This window comes from Odocoileus virginianus, chromosome 25 (assembly GCF_023699985.2).
Source record: "Odocoileus virginianus isolate 20LAN1187 ecotype Illinois chromosome 25, Ovbor_1.2, whole genome shotgun sequence".
NCBI lineage: Eukaryota > Metazoa > Chordata > Mammalia > Artiodactyla > Cervidae > Odocoileus > Odocoileus virginianus.
In genome coordinates, this window is record NC_069698.1 from 11,721,007 (window position 1) to 11,742,292 (window position 21,286).

The following is a 21,286-nucleotide window of genomic DNA, read 5'->3' on the forward strand; positions in this document are numbered from 1 at the left end:
GTAGATGTGGGAAAGGAGAAATAAAATGGCTGCAAGGTCGAGTACTGCTCTGGGACGTTACCAGCTGCAACATTTGTTTTAGTAACACATTCGCTCTATTCCAGTCACAGGTCAGTAGATAAAAGAAGAAAAAGGAAAGATGTCATTTGGAATCTGTAGATGGAAACTCTTGATCTCAAATCTCCCATTCATCTCTGAGCTCCTTATTACACTAGGTAGGTCTAGCCAAGAGGAGGCCGAAAGGCAGTCAGGGTGACTTACTGTCAACTAATGGGTGAGGAAGAGGTTGAGAAAGTCAACAAAAATTTGTGGGAGACTTTGGGTTCTATGGGCTCCAAAATCACTGCAGATGGTGACTGCAGCCATGAAATTAAAAGACGCTTACTCCTTGGAAGAAAGTTATGACCAACCTAAATAGCATATTAAAAAGCAGAGACATTACTTTGCCAACAAAGATCCATCTGGTCAAGGCTATGGTTTTTCCAGTGGTCATGCATGGATGTGAGAGTTGGACTGTGAAGAAAGCTGAGCGCCAAAAAATTGATGCTTTTGAACTGTGGTGTTGGAGAAGATTCTTGAGAGTCCCTGAGACTGCAAGGAGATCCAACCAGTCCATCCTAAAGGAGATCAGTGCTGCATGTTCATTGGAAGGACTGATGCTGAAGCTGAAACTCCAATACTTTGGCTACCTCATGCGAAGAGTTGACTCATTGGAAAAGACCCTGATGCTGGGAGGGATTGGGGGCAGGAGGAGAAGGGGATGACAGAGGATGAGATGGCTGGATGGCATCACCGACTCTATGGGCATGGGTTTGGGTAGACTCTGGGAGTTGGTGATGGACAGGGAGGCCTGGAGTGCTGCGATTCATGGGGTCTCAAAGAGTTGGACACGACTGAGCGACTGAACTGAACTTGGGTTCTATAAACATGCATTTTTTATCTTTTAAGATTCACATCTTTCTAGGGCTGAAGAAGTAGGGGCTGGCCTGTTGAACATGTAGCGTTGCTATGGAAACAGCAACAGAGCTGTAGGCAAGAGTTCTGGCTTCTGGGTCTGCATCTGGTCATGACCATGGGCACATTAACTTCCAATGGGTTTCAGAAGAAGGAGATTGGAAGAAACTGGTTCCAAGAGCCAAAGAGACAAAAATTCAAAGAGAATAGAAAGGTTAAGTGACTGGCTCAATATCACCATGCTTCTAAGAAAAAACAGAGAGCAGACTTGGAGGAAATATGAAAAGTGATGTAGTTTGAAAACTGTTAAAAGAATCATATGATTTTCAAGAGCGCTGATCTAGTGCTGGGAGTGTGGCATTTTAAAATGCACTTAAAGTTAACTTGGACTATATCAAACTAATTTTCTTCTTCTGTTCTATTCCACAAAGATCTGGAAAACATTCCCAGTCCTGTGTCAACCTTAAATGAGAAAAGAATATTTAAAGAGCCACTGATTTGTAATGGAAAACTTGGATAAATCAACTATTTATACTCGGAGATTTTTATATTTCTTTTTGTCCTTTCTTCAGAACACACAGCTAAGAAAAGCCATGATGTAAGTCTGCTCTATTAGACCCCATTGGCAGGCTGTTTATTCTGTATCTACAGCATAGCAGCTTCTCTGACTTGAGCACTTTGTGGACAAGCAACCAAAGAACATATTCAAGTTTATAAAAAGCACAGTGTTGAGAAATCTAGCATGAGATGGAGAGAAAGGGATGTCAGAATGCCTGAGTTTTCAGTTTTGGCTCAAGGTTTATTAACCAAAGTTATTCAAGCTTTCTGAACCTCAAACTCCTCATCTTAAAAAACAGGGGGAATATCTATTTACTGATGTAAAGAGCAATGTACACATGAAAGGTATTACAAGCGCTCATCTGATAAGCAAAACTGGAATAAGTCTTCATTAAATGCCTTCTATCAAATTATCTGATCTATACTGAGATCCAATATCAGAGATCTATCTGAGATCCAGTATCAGAAGACTGAGGTCTTCCCTAAGTATATACTCTTCCCATTTCATTACTTTAGTTGTGCTTATTATCTGCGAAATCATGCCCAACTCTATGCATTTCTTTAAGAAACACCTAACCTAATGAAGTGTAATTCAGAAGGGATGCAATCAAAATGTGTGGTGAGATGGTGTGTTGGATGAGGGAGACTAAACCACACAACGTGAGGTGTGGTGAGTGTTACATCTGGAAAAAAGAACAGAGTACTTCCCACTGAAGGGCCACCATGTGGCAAGAGAGGCAGCCTTGCTTGACTTAGCTCCTGAGGCAGGAGAAGGATAAATGAATAAAGATCCTGGGAGCTATATTTCAGCTCACAAGGAAGCACTTTCAGACACTTGTGTGTGTTAGTCGCTCAGCTGTGTCCGACTCTTCGTGACCCCATGGATTGTAGCCCACCAGGCTCCTCTGTCCATGGGACTCTCCAGCAAGAATACTGGAGTGGGTTGCCGTTTCCTTCTCCAGGGGCTCTTCCCGACCCAGGGGTCAAACCCAGATCTCCCACATTGCAGGCAGATTCTTTACCATCTGAGCCACCAGGGAAGCCCTCAGACACTTAGAGCTGTGTAACGATGGCATAGATGGGCACAGGACAATGTGTAACAATGGCACAGATGGGCACAGAAAATACCTAGTGCCTGATACTACGTTGACTTTGTCAACACAGGTCCGTCTGGTCAAGGCTATGGTTTTTCCAGTAGTCATGTATGGACGTATAAAGAAAGCTGAGCACCGAAGAATTGATGCTTTTGAACTGTGGTGTTGGAGAAGACTCTTGAGAGTCCCTTGGACTGCAAGGAGATCCAACCAGTGCATCCTAAAGGAGATCAGTCCTGGGTGTTCACTGGAAGGACTGATGTTGAAGCTGAAACTCCAATACTTTGGCCACCTGATGCGAACAGCTGACTCATTTGAAAAGACCCTGATGCTGGGAAAGATTGAGGGCAGGAGAAGTAGGGGACGACAGAGGATGAGATGGCTGGATGTCATCACCGACTTGACGGACATGCGTTTGGGTGGACTCTGGGAGTTGGTGACGGACAGGGAAGCCTGGCGTGCTGCAGTTCATGGGGTTGCAAAGAGTCGGACACAACTGAGCGACTGAACTGATTGAACTGACTGATACTATGGGAGATGAATGAGGTGACTACACTGCCTTCTGAACCTCACATTTGATGTGGAAGTAACCCTGAATTTCTTTTAGGAATCAGAATTCTTAAGAATATGGACCTGAATCACAGATTCCCAAGTTCTATTCCCCTCTCTGAAGCCCTATTCATGCCTTCCCTACAAGTAAAAACACCGTTAAGGGAATGTGTCAATGACTTTTACTGAAAATGGAAGAAAAAGATAAAGGGGGGCCATTGCTAAATTAGGTTTATCTGGTTTTCAATGTGTCGTTTTTAGCCATCAGATAGCTCTGCTTAGCTAGCTGAATTTAGTGTCTTCAAATGTGGGTGACTAGGGCAATAAAAGGAAACAAACTTTTATTTTTTCATTTTAAGAGAAACCCAATAAAATACTCAACAGGATTTTTTTCCCAAATGTGGCCATGCAAGCACAACCTGGCTGATCTGCAACTGAGCACTATTAACATCTATTTATAGCCAGTATTTTCATAGATGAATCACATTTACCATGGGACAGTTAATATTAAGGGCTCAACCAGCTCTGCTGAGAACCCCATAATCTTACTACTTCTCTTTCCATTCTCCTTTCAGGGAACTAAGTTATAGCTTTATGGATCCACGCAGAGAGAGGGGGAAATCCAAGTGGAAATGTAAAGCCAGCCGACAGTCTGCTCCCTAAATGTTAAACACATTCAAACGTAAGGCACTGAATCACTTTCAAGGTTGTCCCTTGGCGAAGAGTGTCCTCCAGTTGGCACAGACTGACTGTGCGTTATGCAGCCATCTTGCCATCAAAACAGTTCATCCCCCAAACTTCCTACAAATGAGTTTAAATGGCACTGCATTGTGTCACAGACATAAAAACAGGACTAAGGACTGTTCAAGGTGCCGTCAAATAAAAAGGGGTGTGGCACATGTTGAACTCATTTTATGCATGTGAACCTGTAATCAGGGAGGTGAGGGTGAGGTGGAACCAAGGGTCAGGGTATGTATGATAAAGGTTCTGGGAATTCAGTGACTTTAACTGCAATTTTCTAGTCAGTCTTGGGGACCGAGTGTCCCGTCTCCACCCACATGTGCGCAAACACCCACTAAACTTTGTGGACGTGCCTGCACTACCCTGATTGTTGTTGTTCAGTTACTAAGTTGTGTTTGACTCTTTGTGACTCCACGGACTGTAGCATACCAGGCTTCCCTGTCCTTCTTATCTCCCGGAGTTAGATTAAACTCATGTCCATTGAGTTGGTGAGGTGATGCCATCCAACCATCTCATCTTCTGCTGCCCCCTTCTCCTTTGGCCTTCAACCTTCCCCAGCATCAGGGTCTGTTCCAATGAGGTGGCTCTTCCCATCAGGTGGCCCAAGTACTAGAGCTTCAGCTTTAGCATCAGTCCTTCCAATGAATATTCAGCGGTAATTTCCTTTAGGATTCACTGGTTTGATTTCCCTGCACTCCAAGGGACTCTGAAGAGTCTTCTCCAGCACCCCAATTCAAAAGCAACAGTTCTTTGATGCTCAGCGGAATTCTTCTTTATGGTCCAACTCTCACATTGTATATAGGTACTGGAAAAACCAGAGCTTTAACTACATAGAACTTTGTTGGCAAAATGATGTCTCTGATTTTTAATATGCTGCCTAGGTTTGTCATAGTTTTCTTTCCAAGGAGCAGTGTGTTCTGTTGGTAAAACTCTGCTCGCCTTTACCTTACTTCATTTTGTATTCCAAGGCCAAACTTGCCTGTTATTCGGGGTGTCTCTTAAGTTCCTACTTTTGCATTTTAATCCCCTTTGATGAAAAGGACATCTTTTTTTAGTGTTGGTTCTGGAAGGTCTTGTAGGTCTTCATAGAACTGGTCAACTTCAGCTTCTTTAACACCAATGGTTGGGGCATAGACATGGATTACTGTGATGTTGAATTGGCTTGCCTTGGAAATGAATCAACATCATTCTGCCAATTTTGAGATTGCACCCAAGTACTGCATTTCAAACTCTTTGTTCACTATGAGCACTATTCCATTTCTTTTAGGGGATTCTTGCCCACAGTAGTAGATATAATGGTCATCTGAATTAAATTTGCCCATTCCTGTCCATTTCAGTTCACTGATTCCCTAAGATGTCCATGTTTACTCTTGCTATCTCTGTTTGACCACGTCCAGTTTACCTTGATTCCTGGACCTAACATTACAGGTTCCTATGCAATATCGTTCTTTACAGCATTGGACTTTACCTTCACCACAACTGAGTGTTGTTTCCACTTTGGCCCAGCCGCTTCCTTCTTTCAGGAGCTATTAGTAATTATCCTCCGCTCTTCCCCCGTAGGACATTGGACACTTTCTGATCTGGGGCGCTCATCTTTCAGGGTCATATCTTTTTGCCTTTTCATACTGTTCATGGGATTGTCCAGGAAAGAATACTGCAGTGGGCTGCCATTTCCTCCCTCAGCAGACCACATTTTGTCAGAACTCTTCACTATAACCCATCTGTCTTAGATGGCCATGCACAGCACTACGTCCTTTTGCCACTACAAGGCTGTGATTCATGAAGGGGACTACCCTCATCTTGATATTAATTTTTGTCTTTGAGAGTCTCCACCCTTAGTTTAGCTTTACCATGCCCTTTCCTACAGTCTTTACTAAGGGTCAAACTCTTTAAGATTAAATGATGACTTACACAAAGCATTTAAGATAGCACCCAGCATGTGGTAAGAGGTCTATACACATTAGCTGCTTCTGTCAGATTCTCAGTACCATTTTCTTGAATTTCTAGCCCAGGGTTCACAGATGACTCATCTTTACTATGAGGCAGTCCCTATTGATACTTATAGCCAATCAGCTCTATTGAGGACTGCATGATTCACTCATTCCAATGAATCCCTGCTGAGGTCCAACTCTGTTGAACACTGCAGACACAGACATGGACAACAGGGACCCTAAGCTCGCAGAGCATGAACAATAAACTCATGACCATGTAGCATTATCTCCATTTTACGTCTGAAGGCTCACAGAGGTATAGTACGTTGTTCAAGGCCACAGAGCTAACATGCTGGAGTAGTGATTCACATCCAGATCCATGTGATCCCATAATCTCAGTCTTTCTTGCCATGCCCCCTCTGCCCACACCCAAGATGCCAGCCAAGTGTCTGAGAAAAGTCACTTTGTGGCTTAGTTTCTGCACGTAAATGATGCATGAAAACAAAATATCTCTACTGAATAGACCAATTGCTGAAAGGGCCAGAAGTTGTGAATTCATTAATATTCAGATTTTTGTGTAATTCTGGGTAGCCAGAATTAACTGTACAAAAAACTGTACAAACACATCAACAAAACAGACATTAGTCCAGATACAAAAATAAGCTTGCACAAATTAGCAAATATGATAACTGATAGAGTAGGTACTTCATAAATGTTTACTGAATAACAGTGTTGAAGCAGGGTATTTTCCTTTACTAAGTATACCTTCTTATGAGACCCTAAGTAGATACAGCATAGTGATTTGCTGAATTCTAAAGCCAGACACCCATGCTGGGACCTGGCTTTGCTACCTTCTAGCAGTATGACCTTTAGCAAGTTACTTGGCAGCTATGCCTCAGTTTCCTCTATTGCAAAACAGAGAAAAAGTTTTTGAGAAGACTAAAGGAGTTAACCAAAAGAAAGCATTTAGTATTTATTTGCTAAGTACTGAATTAATGTAAGCTATCATTGTTATTTTCTTCTTTAAATTGGAGTAGTTTTGATTGGTTACCCGATATCATAGTAAATGATCAAGACCACAACCAATTTCTTTCACTGAGGCATTTTGAAGTTCTTTTATACAGCCAAATAACCTCTTTCCACCATTCAAACATGGAAATACACAGGTATGCAGAGACTAAATTATGTCTAAGTAGCATCCAATTATGTAGAATAAGCAGTTTTTGTTATACAAAGAAAGATGATTAAGAAAATTCAACATTTATAATAAGGAGTTGACTAGGGGCTTGTACGCTGGGGGGAGGTGGTAGTTAAAATGGGCTTCAAATGACATTTGGCTATTTCCTGTAACTAAATTAAGTAAATAATTGCAAAAAATTCTATTTGTCCTTCTTCTGCATGAACACATCCTTAACAAAATATATCACAATTTCAACCAGCTTACGCCAAAGAAAAACTGACCGAGGTCACTGCGTAGGAAAACAAAGCAGAATCTGCTCCTCAGGGCCAACTGCACTGTATTTGTATCCATAGAAACAAGACAACAGAGACGCACACAGTTCTAAAGCGGGAAGTCCCAGGACCTCAGAGATCATCTAGTCTCGGGCGCAAATTCTGCAGTAAGGGGGCCCGTTAGGGAGCGAGAACCAGGGCAGAGGTCAAGGGAAATAAACCTTATTTCATCCTGAATGACCTCGTGGGGCCGACCCAGCCCAATATCCTTATTTTACGAGCTACGACCCAGAGCCTAGCTAATTAAAAGCAGAACTGAGATCAGAAGTCCTGTTTCCTGATTCCCAGTCTATCACTCTCTTACATTTCTGAAGGCTGCCATTCTATGGCTCAGAGAGTCACAGATAATCAACACATTAGGCTGTGTTAAACTTGACAGCTAGGCAGGTTTCCTCTTTGCAAAACCATCAGGCATGATGTCACTAGTGACAGTTATGCAAAGAGTAAGGCATCATAATTTGTTATAAACAAAAGCAATTTTCCATTCCATTTTTTCCCTTTGCAACCTGAAAATCCCAAACCACCGCTGCTATTACAAAGTTTTTCTTTTCCTCAGTACGCACCCCTGGGCCAAGCCCAGATGCATAAAAATTTGCCAAGAGAAACAATGAAGTCAGTGATAATACAAAGCATGAGAGAATCATGAAATCCACATCTTTGTTGTCTTCCTCTCGATACTTAATTACTTCTCATTACTGGTCGTTTTGTGGTTGTTGGCAGAAGCATAAGGAAACTCCACCACTGTAAACACACGGAGACACACACTCCTCAGTCAACCCGAAGTCTGCACACGAAGGGTCTGCTCACAAACCCAACTGAGCACCAGCAAGAATGCTGAAGCTGTTTTCCCTAGTCCCCAAAGAAAAATGGTTTCAGAAAAACTCTAAACAATTTAAAAAGGATAAACGTAACATAAAAATGTTTCAGCTCATTCCTTTTTTTAAAAAAAAATCACTTATAAATATCATCATTGGCAAATGATCTGTGCATTGCTGGAGGATTTCACTCAACTCACTTTAACAATGAGGTGAGTAGGAATATAGCCAATATTTTATAATAACTATAAATGGAATACAACCTTTAAAAATGATGAACCACTATATTTTACACCTGTAACACATAATATTGTATATCAACTATAACTCAATTAAACAAAAAAGAATGAGAGGTGAGGGAAGACAGTGTGTATATGGAGATCCGTTCAGTTTTCTGTAGCAGTCCGTGCTTCATGCTAAGTCGCTACAGTCCTGTCTGACTGTGCGGCTCTATGGACTGCAGCCCACCAGGCTCCTCTGTCCATGGGATTCTCCAGGCCAGAACACTAGAGTGCGTTGCCATGCCCTCCTCCAGGGGACCTTCCCAACCCAGGGGTGGAACTTGCGTCTGTTACGTGTAACCTGCACAGGCAGGTGGGTTCTTTCACCACGAGTGCCTCCTGGGAAGCCCTGTAGCAGTTCAGAGTTGCCTTAAACTCTACGAGCACTGCTTATGAGCAATGCTTAGCAAGCTACCCTGCTAAACAGAAACTTACATTGTCTTGGAATTCTGGAAGGCATACCTTGGATAAGATTAATGGTGACAGAGGAATCCTTACTAAATAGTAACAGAATACAAGTTGATTCTTATCAGTAGGCCACTGTTCCACATTTGACTACCTGGGTAAGATGAAAGCACAGAAATGCACCATAGAAGTCACAAAAACAACCCTATGCTTCAAACTAAAAGAAGTAAAGAACCAAACACATCTGACCTCTTTTAAACTAGGCTTCTATTTGATTTTCACAGCAATATGAATCTGTCAGTGTGATGGACGAAGTGTTTTTCAAAGATGGCTGTAGTTAATTCTTCCCAGTCCCCTGCAATGTGACTCTGTAGCTCCTTCCATCAAGAAGTGGAATCTGTTTCCCCACTTCCTGAATTTGGGGTGGCCTTGTAATGCTCTTTTACCAAAAAACCTGAAGACTTGGAGCAGGGGAGAATAAGCGATGCAGGGGAGAGTCGGTGACAACTATTGCCACAGATCACTGTTCATCATTCTCTTGGGATGCTGCCCTGAGTCTGCTGTATGGGGAAGCCTGGTCTAGCCCACCAGAGGCTGAAAGCCCACATGGAGCAGAGATGAGATGATCTGGCTGAGATGAAGTTTGTCTAGCTGAGAGTCAGATATGTAGTGAGCCCATCTTAGCCCATTCACACCCAGTTGAGCCACAAGATGACTGAAAATGCAGTGACCTACAGAGTTTTAAGCCACAGTTATTTAGCAATGTTACCTAAATTGTGGATAGCCCACAAAGTAGAACGAACAAATCAGTCATTTTCTTGAATAGCCATTAGGTATGAAACACCAGGTCAGAAATCCCATGGGACACATGAATGGAGACTATTAATATTAGATAGAAGAAACTGAAGGCCTGTCTTTCATGTGAGAACATTTATATAAACAAAGTGGAACATAGTATTTAAGTGTTTTAAACATATCTACTCTACATTAACAACCTTCCATTATGCCTATAGGCCAGAGTAATGATCTCCCTGAGGTGATCAAGATAATCCAATGGGGTGGGAGAAAAAAAAACTGGATTTCTTATTTTTTATTAATATTTTTCCTTTTTACTTTTTAATATGTTTTCATAAGGTACACAGCATTTATTAATATGTTAGTATAGGAACATTACTTATTAGTACACAAATATACACATAATGGGGCTCTCTACAGTCAAAAATTCTATATATCTTAACCTTCCATCTCTACATAAAAATATACTCCCTTTATGCCTGTGCATTTCCCAAATAAATAAATCCTTCCCTGGACTTATTATATGTAGTGGAGTGAAAGTGAAAGTCGCTCAGTCATGTCCAGCTCTTATACACTCCATGGACTTCTCCAGGCCAGAATACTGGAGTGCGTAGCTGCTCCCTTCTCCAGAGGAGCTTCCCAGCCCAGGGAACAAACCCAGGTCTCCTGCACTGCAGGCTGACTCTGTCCCAGCTGAGCCACCAGGGAAGGCCAAGTAGTGGACAGGCAGGGACAACTACTGCTCCAAATCACTGATCACCCTACTGTAATTGGTGATAAGTCATCTCTTCAGCAAGGCTACAGCATTCTTCACACATGATGTCTGTACCCATCTCAGACAGGGTGTTTATAAGCACCTGTCTTTGGCAGTATATCCAGTCTTATATCCAGTACAGTATGATAGCATGAGACATGATTTTTTAAGAGCACAGCTAGTAGAGCCGGGTTGTCTGGATTCAAATCCCAGTTCTTCCACTTACCAGCTGTGCAGCCTTCGTTGGTGCTTCCATTTCTTCACTTTAAATAGAGATAATAATACCCCACACTTCATAGGGTTGTTGTGGCGAACTGAATGAGTTAATAAATGTAAAATGCTTAGAAGAATGCCTGGCATGTAGTAACTACTCATTAAGTATTAGCTATCATCAACATTACCACCACCATCACCACCATCACCACCATTACTGTTGATCTCTAGCAGCTAATAGAGGAAATAAACGTGTGATGGAGGGAAATCAGAATGAACACAAATTAGAGAGAAAACATACTACATGACTTGTTAAAACTTTGAAAGTGAATGTTTTAAATTTCTCCAGATGGACACTGTACCTTTAAGGCAGGGTGTCCCACTAGTATCACTTGATAGTTGGTTTGTTACTGACAAAATACATAAAAAATGGGTAAGCCAATAACACCTTCAAGTTCTGCTTTTACAGCCTGATCATTATGATGAGGCTACTGAACAATTCTCAGTTGAAAATTAATTCTGGGACTCTTTCCTTAAGCGCTGTCTTTTAACTGTGATCTCTACTCTGGTGAAAACCATTAGTCACAGCTTTACTGCATAACCATATGCAGCGTTTAGATTTCTGTGGATTTCCTATAGGCTGCAGACCCACAAATTCATGTCTTTGAAATACACTATTGACAATCTATGCTAAAAGAAAGGCAAGTGGCAAGAATCATTATATATCCTAGGAGAAAGGGGGCCATAGAGATCACCTCCTCACCCCCGTCACCTCACAAATCAGGACACTGCACTCAGGGAGGGTCATGTCTTAACTAAGTCCCACAACTGATTTGTGATAGAATTCTTTTCACCAGACTTCTGTCTAGTTCAGTGCACTTTTCATGACCCCAGATTTACAAACTATTTCCATAAACTTTACACTTGAAAGTGTGCCACCTGTATTAAGAAAATTAAGACAGTCACACCACAAATAACCAAGTTAGTGGGGGACACACAGTGGGCCTTCAGTAAATGCTTGTTGAAGGATGGGTGGAGAGATGAATAGAGGCTTAGCTGGTTGGTTATGAGTCCTCAAGGTTCCTAAACTCTTCTGTACTCTGATTTCTCAAGTGGTGCCAGCAAGGTGGAACTCACTTCTTCATAGGGTACCCAGGAAAGACACAAAACCATTCTTTCAAACTTCTTTTCTTTCTCCCTGAATTCATGGTTCACAATTCATTAGATAAAATAGATAATCAAATAAACTTGCTTTAGTTCTTAAATTTTTTTCTAACTATAAAGGTAATACAGAATCACTATAAAATTGGAGGGAATAAAAGTAAAGTTAATAATGTTAATAATAAAAGCTAATGTTTATTTGGTGATAATATTGTATTAGGCATGCGAAAAGCATATGACATGTATTGACTAATTTAATCTTCACAGCAACTTTAGGTTAGGAATATACTACTCTTATCATCCTCATTTTACAGATGAGAAAGGCAGAGAGGTATCAAGTAACTTGCCAAAGTTTTATAGCCAGTAAGTAATGGGGGAGAGGTATGAACTCAGGCAGAGTGGTTCCAGAGTTCATGGTCTTAGCCATTCTATTATACTGCCACTGCTCAAATTTTGGTTTCCAATGCAAATTATAAAGAAAAGAACTGATTTATTATTAGAGAAATGCAAATGAGAACTAGAGTGAGGTATTATCTCACACCAGTCAAAATGGCCATCATAAAGAAAATCTACAAACAATAAATACTGAAGAGGCTGTGGAGAAAGGGAACACTCTTGCACTGTTGGTGGGAATATACACTGATACAGCCACTGAGAGGAACAGTATGGAGACTCCTTAGAAAACTAGGAATACAACTTCCACATGACCCAATAATCCCACTACAGGGCATATGCCCTGAGGAAACCGTAACTTAGAAAGACACGGGTACCCCAATGCTCACTGCAGCACTGTTTACAACAGAAGGACATGGAAGCAACCTAGATGTCCACTGACAGATGGATGGATAAAGAAGTTGTGGTACATATATACAATGGAATATCACTCAGCTATAAAAAGGAATGCATCTGAGTCAGTTCTAATAAGGTAGATGAACCTCGAGCCTATTATACAGAGTGAAGTCAGAAAGAGAAAAACAAGTATCATATATTAATGCATATATATGGAATCTAGAAGGGTACTGATGAGCCTATTTGCACGGCAGCAATGGAGATGCAAAAATAGAGAACAGACTTGTGGACACAGAGGGAAAAGGCGAGGGTGGGAAGAACTGAATAGGTAGCAGTGAAGCATATACTTTACCACATGTCAAATGGCTAGCCAGTGGGAATCTGCTGTGTGATGCAGGGAGTTCGAACCCAGTTCTCTGTGACAACCTACAGGGGTGGGATGGGGTGGGAGGAAAGTTTAAGAGGGAGGGGACACATGTATACCTATGGCTGATTCATGCTGATGTATGGCAGAAGCCAACACAACATTGTAAAACAACTGTCCTCCAATTAAAAAATAAAGAACTGATTTAAAAACTGATTAACTTGACTAAATTAAATTGAAAACTTCTTTACCACAAAAGACATAAAGTGAAAATGTTTAAGCTACTATCAGAAGAAATAACAGCAAAACATTTAATCAACAAAACAGTAACTTAGAGAATATGTAAGGAGTTCCTATAAATTCAGAAGAAAAACACAACTAATATTTACAAAAGGAAAATGGGCAAAGACTATGAACAACCAATTTATGAAGAAACTCAAATGGCATCTAAACACATAAAAGGATGCTGCTCTTATTAATTCAGGATGCAAATCAGATACCATTTCATTTACCAGATTGGTATAAATTCCATAATAGCATGTGTTGTTGAAGATATGGAGCAAGGAGAACACTTATACTCTGTTATAAATTGGTACTCCACTCAGGAGAGCAGTAATCCCTAGTAATGTTGAGAACACAATATGGCAAGAGTCCAAAAATCCCACTCTTATGCCATAAAGAATACCTGAAGAAATGCATGTACACAGGAAGAAAATGTAAAAATATGTTCACAGCTGCATTTTTTTCTAACACTAAAAACATGTAAATTATTTAAATATCCATCAACAGTAAAATGGATAAGTAAATGGTGGATTATTCATACAGTGTAATACCATATAACAGTCAAATACGTGAAATAAGTAAAATGGAACAAGTAAGAATCTCAAAAATATAGTACAAAAAAACTTTCAGAATGCTACACTCAATATGCTATGTTTACATTAGGTTTGAAAATCTGCAAATTAATACTATAAATGGCTCAGCAATATATGCACATGCATTAAAAATATAAAGTATAAACCATGCATGGGAAGAATAAACACCAAATTCAAGACGGTTACTTATGGGGTAGGATATGTAGAAAGTGAGTTAAGGAAGACATACATAGGGGATTCTACTCTATCTATAATATTTTGCTTAAAAAACTATTTTCTAATGTATTGGATTCTTCGGGTTAATCTGTAAGATATTACCCAAATATGTAATAAATAGAGATTTTACAAATCTGTGTGGTAGCATGTAGTGATTCATTATATTTTCATTCCTCTCTGTATGCTTGAACTTCTCCAGATTTTTTTCTTTCTTTCTGGCCATGCCTAGTTCCCCAACCAGGGATAGAGCTGTGCCCCCTTGCAGTGGAAGCCAGAGCCCCAGTCACTGGACCACCAGGGAATTCCCTCCAGAATTTTTTTTTAATGTCATTTGGGCTGTAGTGGGTCTCTGAGGCGGTGCACAGGCTCTTCATTGCTGTCCGTGGGATTTCTCTAGCTGTGGTGAGCGGGGCTACTCTCCGGTTGCGGTAGTGTGGGCTTCCGGTTGCAGTAGCTTATCTGATTGTGAGGGCCCGAGCTCCAGGTGAGCGGGCTTTAGCAGTAGCAGTGCACGGGTTCGGTAGTTGTGGCACACGGGTTAAGCTGCCCTGCAACATGCGGAATCTTAGTTCCCAGGCCAGGGATGGAACCCATGTCCCCTGCATTGGCAGGCAGATTCTGAGCCACTGGACCATCAGGGAAGTCCCACCCCTTCTGATTTTTAAGGAAACATTACTACAGATGAAAAGCAAGCCACCAATGATGATGACAGTTTTTTGACTTGTAGGAATGAGTAAAACTAACAATCTCTTTGAACATCACTGAAGTAGACTGTAAGTTCAATTGCTATTTTCCTTTCTCATTAGACATCTCAAAGGTGGAACAAATTATTGTGCTATTGTAAATTAATTTCAATACCTATATACTAAGATGTACAGCTAAAATTGTCCCTCAAGTATTACTTTATTTTATATTGTTTTCATAAAAATCAACTACCATAGGCACTAGGGTTCTTATTTTGAAGATAAGGGTTCTAAATATAAAACCTTGACTTATCCAAGGACAGTTCTGGAATTTTAGCAGAATGTCAGGGATGCAGCCAGGAACCAAGCCTTCATTCCTTTAATATTAGACTTTACCATCATAACAAAATAACCCAAAGTATTTTGTAGCAGTAATTCTTATAATTCTATCTTAAAGCACCAAAGGTTAAGAAATTTAAAAACATTTTTTAAGTTACACAAGGGTTTCCTTGTGGAACCACAATGTGAATCTGCAGAAAGTTAGAATAATTAGCAAATTTACCATTTTATAATTATGTTAAGTATGTCTTAAGTAGGCACTTAAACCAAGGTTGGAGGTATGACCCAGGTCCCTCAGGTGGAATGCTTGGTGGACGAAGTTCAAATACGGTCTGTTTACCCATGGACATAAGTGGCCTTAATCAAAGCAGAACACATTTTTTAAAATGTTGATTTTAAAAACAGAAGTGTAAATAAGACTGTGATTTATGAATCTGCTAATACCCTTCTCTGCTGTAGACTTCAGAAAGATTGAGTCTTTGGCTGCAGTAAATATAACATGAGTGCAGACTTGTCAAAGCAGTAATAGGTTCTCTTATTAAAATTCCACTTCCACTAAGCGTTACAAATTGTCTTTCTTCTTTCCAGCCCTTAAAGAATGCGTTCCAAAAGCAGTGACAAGGAGGGCTCAGCCCCAAAGCAATTTCCAAGACCTGGAAAAGACCACAGTTTCCAAGGGCCTGAGGACAAGAAGCAGAGACAGCAAGACAAAGACCCCACCAGTGAGTCGGATGCAATCCTTCCATATCCTAAGTCACACAGTGGTAATGGCCACCAAGGAGAAGACCTCTCAAGAGATGACCTCTTATTTCTTCTCAGCATTCTGGAGGGAGAACTGCAGGTCAGCTGGCTCAGAATTATCGCCCTCATGCTTCCAGGGGAAGGTTGTTTATGAATTTGGCGTCTAGGCTGCCACAGACATAGCTATCTGTGCTTCATACTTGTATGCACATGAAAGCAAAGTGTAAGGACACATACCCAGAATTCTCTTCTGGCAACACGAAGAGTAATTAATCACATCTAAAAGGGCTGTCATGATGACATGCGATTGGCATGCACATGTGAAAGGTCACATCCTGCACTCATGCTGCTTCAGCGCACAGGCACGGAAGGGTAACAATAATAGCTGATGACTTCTGGGTCAGTTTTAAATGACAGTAGGTGCTTCTATACCTCACATGAACTGGCTCATAGATTTGCCCCAGCATTAACCTACACAAAATAAACAGCTGCTATACATACAGGACAATCTTATTTCGTATCCCTGAATATGAAAATACCAGTCCATTGAGGAATATCATGTTATCTACTTGTCAAACACAATGAAAAATGTAGAATTCTCTCCATGTTGTCTAGTTACCACAATAGAAAGCATTATTCATGTGTAACTAGATTGTAAGAAGGATAAAGAGACATAGCTTCGCTACCTTTTGTAAAAGCTGCTATAACGGAATACGATGTTTATATTTGAAAGAGAAGAAAAAAGAAAAAACATTCAACACAAGAAATCACTTGCAGAGACTGCTTGTAGATAAAGTGGGCTTTTTGAAATGGCTTTTGTTCCTACAGGCTCGAGATGAAGTCATAGGCGTTTTAAAGGCTGAAAAAATGGACTTGGCTTTGCTGGAAGCTCAGTATGGGTTTGTCACTCCAAAAAAGGTGCTAGAAGCTCTCCAGCGAGATGCTTTTCAAGCAAAATCTGCCCCTTGGCAGGAGGACATCTACGAGAAACCAATGAATGAGGTATGTATTGTAATCAGGAGTGTGCACCTAGGGAGATGAAGTAAGCTCACCAGCTAGTAAAACACTGGGCCTGGCAGGTGAGCAGGACATGTAGCTCCTTTTTCGGTTATTTATAGTTGTATGTTTAAAACCTACCCAAGGTAGATAAACACTACATGCTCTACAGGAAAGAAAAGGAGAATAAATCATGGACAGGAAGCAGGATGTTCCCACTGGGTTTGTTTCTTGACATCAGACTGAAACCTAATAAATGCAAGAGAATTCCTCCCTCTTTCTCTCTCTCCCTCTCTCCTTCTTGTACAAACACAGACAGAGATACACACACATGCAAAGAAACACAGACACTCGGACCCAGACACACACACACACACGGGTCTGTACTTCTTTTAGAGATCTGAAGGCAATAATAAAAAACAGATAAAGTTCAACCATGGAGGTTAATTTGTTTGAAAACACTGGAGTATTATGTCATAGAAATTCTGAGCATGAATGGAAATGATCTGAAGAACTGTCCAAGAAACAGAGTTTTAGGAAGTATATATTGTAGATGAGTACATATCCTCTTTTTCTTTCAATAGTTTAATGACAGTGAAGACTTTGCCCTCCACCAAGTATGCCCAGCAAGGACCACGGCAAAGAACAGTTTCAACATGGCCATCACTGCACAGATACAGCACTGCTTGCTCTTTTACTTGCTGACATTTCTGAAACTCCTTTGCATCCTTAGTTTATTCTTCCATTTTCCTCTGAGACCTTGGCGGAAAATTTCATAATTTTTCGTTTTTATAAAAAAGAAACAACTAGGAGCATAAGCTAAGGCTGAAGAGAGTGAAAGCAAGTTTTGGACAAATTTCCCCCATGGTCTGGCAACCTACCTCAGGAATGACCTCTAATGTCCCTGCTATTCTTGTCTTGGGTGTCTCATGAGAGAAGCCTACTGTCTTGCCAAATTGTTAAGGAGTTTGGTCATATGGATCTGCTTCTCAGAGGGGTGAAGATGAGACCACCCAAAGTATGTTGATTGAGCTTTATTCCAAATTTTAAACAAGAGGAGCCGAACCCGCATTCAAGTCAATAGTGTTAAAACTGTATCCAAGCTCCCAACACAGTGACTGTGAAACAGCATTAAGCACAAATTTCACAAATGCAAATTAATGACCACTGAACATATCCTCACAGAACTCCACAAATGGCATAGCCCCTCAACACTTCAGTGTAAAATGAAACAGAATAATTTCAAACTTATCTTGAAATCAGTAGGAAAAAGTTTTAGTTACGAAAACTACTGCACACTGCAAAACTGGAAATACCCTCTCTGCAAATGCTTGCAATCCTAACTTTGCAAAGTGTCCCTGAAAGTTAATCATAATTTGGCCCTGCTTTATAAATCCAACCTTCCCTGATTACTCTTCCAAGAAATACCCTCCCCCTGACATACACCACACACACACACACACACACACACACACACACACACACATCTTATATTCCCACATCTATGATTTGTCCGTTTTCTTTTCTTGCCTACTACGTCCCTCCTATAGATTTCTCTCCTCAGCTACAAGACTCTCTCAGTTCCTTGAAGACCATACACATCCAGTTGTCTGCCCCCTTCCTCTATCTAGGAAGTGATGGATGAGGGAGATATTTAGACAATAAACAACAAAGGAAAAGTATGACAATGAGTCCCTAGATAGGGCTGAAGAAAAGAAAGGAGGACAAGTGTTCCCAGTACAACCAGGGAGCACCCTAATTACATCAGGATAAGGATGCGCATACTAAAAATTTATTATTTAGTTTTCTTCCATCCTTTTCCCCCTCCCAATGTTCTTTTAAAAAAATGTAAAAAATCTCAACTATGTCCAGGGCAAACTAGAGGAGATCTATCTATTCATAATGCAAAATATCTCAGAAAAACAAACAGTTCTCAGCCACGTCACATGTTAGGAACACTGACTTAAGGTGGAGGTCTGCAAGATAGGCCCACAAAGGGTATGGACAGGGAGATAGTGAGGGAAGAATACCGAGTCCAGGACTGTTTCAACCTCCTATTTCTTTCCAACCTGCTTACCTTATTAGCATTACCTTAAGGTAATTCTTAAAGTACTTATTTTAAGGAACTGTATAATTTTGCTTTTAAATTTTATTTTATAATTTTCACTGTATAAAAATAGTTGTGGTTTCTGTCTTCAGAGTGCTTAATGCCTAAAAGAGTGACAAACAACAAAAGATCACACAAAAAGCATATTTTATACACACACACACACACACACACAATGTTAATTTTTGTAGTGAAAATCACAAGGCAGTATGAGAAAGTGTAACAGGGGATGGAGTTTAGTTAGGAGAATCAGGAAAGCCAAGCACCAGAGAATGAGCAGGGGTTAGTCAGATACAGCATAAAGAAATTCCACTTCCAGCAACGCTGTGGATGACATATGAGGAAATCATATCACTAAAAAATACATAAAACACTAGATAAAATATCTAGCATACGCTCACGTGCATGGATGAGCTTTACACGGAGCTAGAGAAATCCTGAAGCCAGGAACTAAAAACGGAAATTTCCAGAGACTAGCTTCTGGTTCCACATATTTTGAAACTTTAACAATCCACACACTTCTAGTACTAGGAGCCAAAAGACACACAGTGTTCATTTTGCAGTACCCTGGTCTTTCATTTCTGATGGTGGTTGGGTGAGCTGGCACACGAAGAATGCTCCCAAGATTGACAGGAGAAAGGTAGATTGCAAGAGTGACCTGAAGCTCAATAGCTGACGACATACGAATGACAGTGGACCATCACCACTCAGGGGACAATAAAACAAGGAAGGCTTTCAGAAGAGTCTGGCAGGGGTAGTGCAGAGCCATGAGAATCATGCCCCCATTTCCAGCGCCTCAGATACTGAGGCAATGGGAGAATTAGCAGTCTCTATTTTATGATTCTACTATTATCCAAGAAGACCAGGTTTCAGTAGAGACAGAGAAGAAGATGGCACATTTTATGAACAGCATATTTGGTTATCTTTGATCTACTAAAACGGCTGAATAATTTCTCAGCTGTCTGAACTAGCTTTATCTCTACCACTACATTCAAGGTAATCAAAGAAAAAGACAACCTTCAAAGGGCCAACCAAAAAGAACAAAGAGAACCAAAGCCATAGCTCAGAAAGAAGATCAAATCCCAAATTAGGGTGATCTGTGACTCAGGAGTTATTAAAACAAAGGTCATTATTTTCTAAGCATATATTAAGTGACCAAAAGCAAAAAAATTGACAAATTCTCTGTTCTTCATTCTGCTTAACTACTGGGACAATCCAGCCTATAGGAACACACTGGATCTCCTTCATCCTGGCAAGGAGCTGGACCGTGTTAGGGTTTGCGGGCAGGAGATGACATCAGGGAGACCAAATGATAAGCAGGAAGGTTGTCACTGCATGGGTAATGTTAAGGAGCCGCTGTGAATCTTTCCGCACCTGATACTCCCCTAACGTGACTAAGTCTTCCTGTTTTCTTCCCCAGGCTTCATTCAGTCTGCAAGTGGGGCCAGATCAAGAGGGGCAGTGGTTCTGATAGTCCCCTAGTGCTTAAGGATACACCGCCTTACACTGCTCCTAATTGTTTCATGTGTATGTCTTATCTGTCCGGTAAGAGTACAAGCACTGAGACTTTAAAATTCTCCCATGGCAACTATCATAGTACTAAGTACATACAGCATAATAGACACTTAATAGTTTTTACCTTGAGAAAACTGTGGCAATACAACTGCTCTTAGAAATCAAGCCCAGTCACTAAATTTATAATAAAAAAAAAACCCAGAAGTACAGAACACTTAAGTGGTTTCACCAAGTACACACACACAACTGGTGGGAAATGAAATGAGTTCAGAAGAGCTCAGGTCCATCATCTGATGTGGCAGGAATGAAGAAGAGACTGAACTGAGAACCAGTGGCATATTTCTAAGAAGCATTGGGGGTATGGAGAAATGAAGGAACAGAATGCAACTTCAAGCATAAGCTAAACTAGCTCTAGAATCACTTACACTTCCTTCAGGAAGTTTCCCTCTGCAAGGTCACTATTCAACACCTTTCCAATTTCTGCTGTTGACCAGCATGAGGTCCTTACCTGTTGCACCAAACAGCATGCAGTAAATTTAGGCCTTCCTTCAAGAGTCATGGAAGGTGAGAGAAGGAAATCCCAGAGAATCTGACATTTCACTGATATGAAGGAACACACAATTCTACGCAGGAGTGAGAAGAGAACGTTATAAAGGAAGAACGGAAAAAATTTGGGGTGGAAGGCGGAAAAGGTTTCCATGTTCCAACAGTGAAAAAAAGCAGTACTGAAGCACCACCGTGTGCTTTAAGAACGCCTTGAAGTCTGGTGTGGCTAAAGACTGAGTGAGAAAGACGGGAAAGTACGGAATAAGGATGGGGTAGAAAGGTCAGGAGGCCAGATGGTGAGAGACGTTCAGGTCTGAATAGGAGAGTAGAGTAATCCCACTAGGGGAAGATC

The 21,286-nt window shown here is 40.8% G+C and overlaps 2 protein-coding genes across 4 annotated transcripts in view; one reads left to right on the forward strand and one right to left on the reverse strand.

Moving 5' to 3' along the window:
• CMSS1 (cms1 ribosomal small subunit homolog) overlaps window positions 1-21,286 on the reverse strand; it is a 373,974-nt gene that overhangs the window by 235,777 nt on the left and 116,911 nt on the right. The gene's annotated exons all lie outside the window — the stretch shown is intronic.
• Window positions 15,618-21,286, forward strand: part of FILIP1L (filamin A interacting protein 1 like) — a 111,052-nt gene continuing 105,383 nt past the window's right edge. For both annotated transcript variants that reach the window (XM_020916719.2, XM_020916720.2), the window contains exons 1-2: window positions 15,618-15,870; window positions 16,599-16,772. In XM_020916719.2, coding sequence (XP_020772378.2) covers window positions 15,628-15,870; window positions 16,599-16,772 — 417 coding nt within the window. In that variant the 5' untranslated portion in view covers window positions 15,618-15,627. The remainder of the gene's footprint in view (window positions 15,871-16,598; window positions 16,773-21,286) is intronic.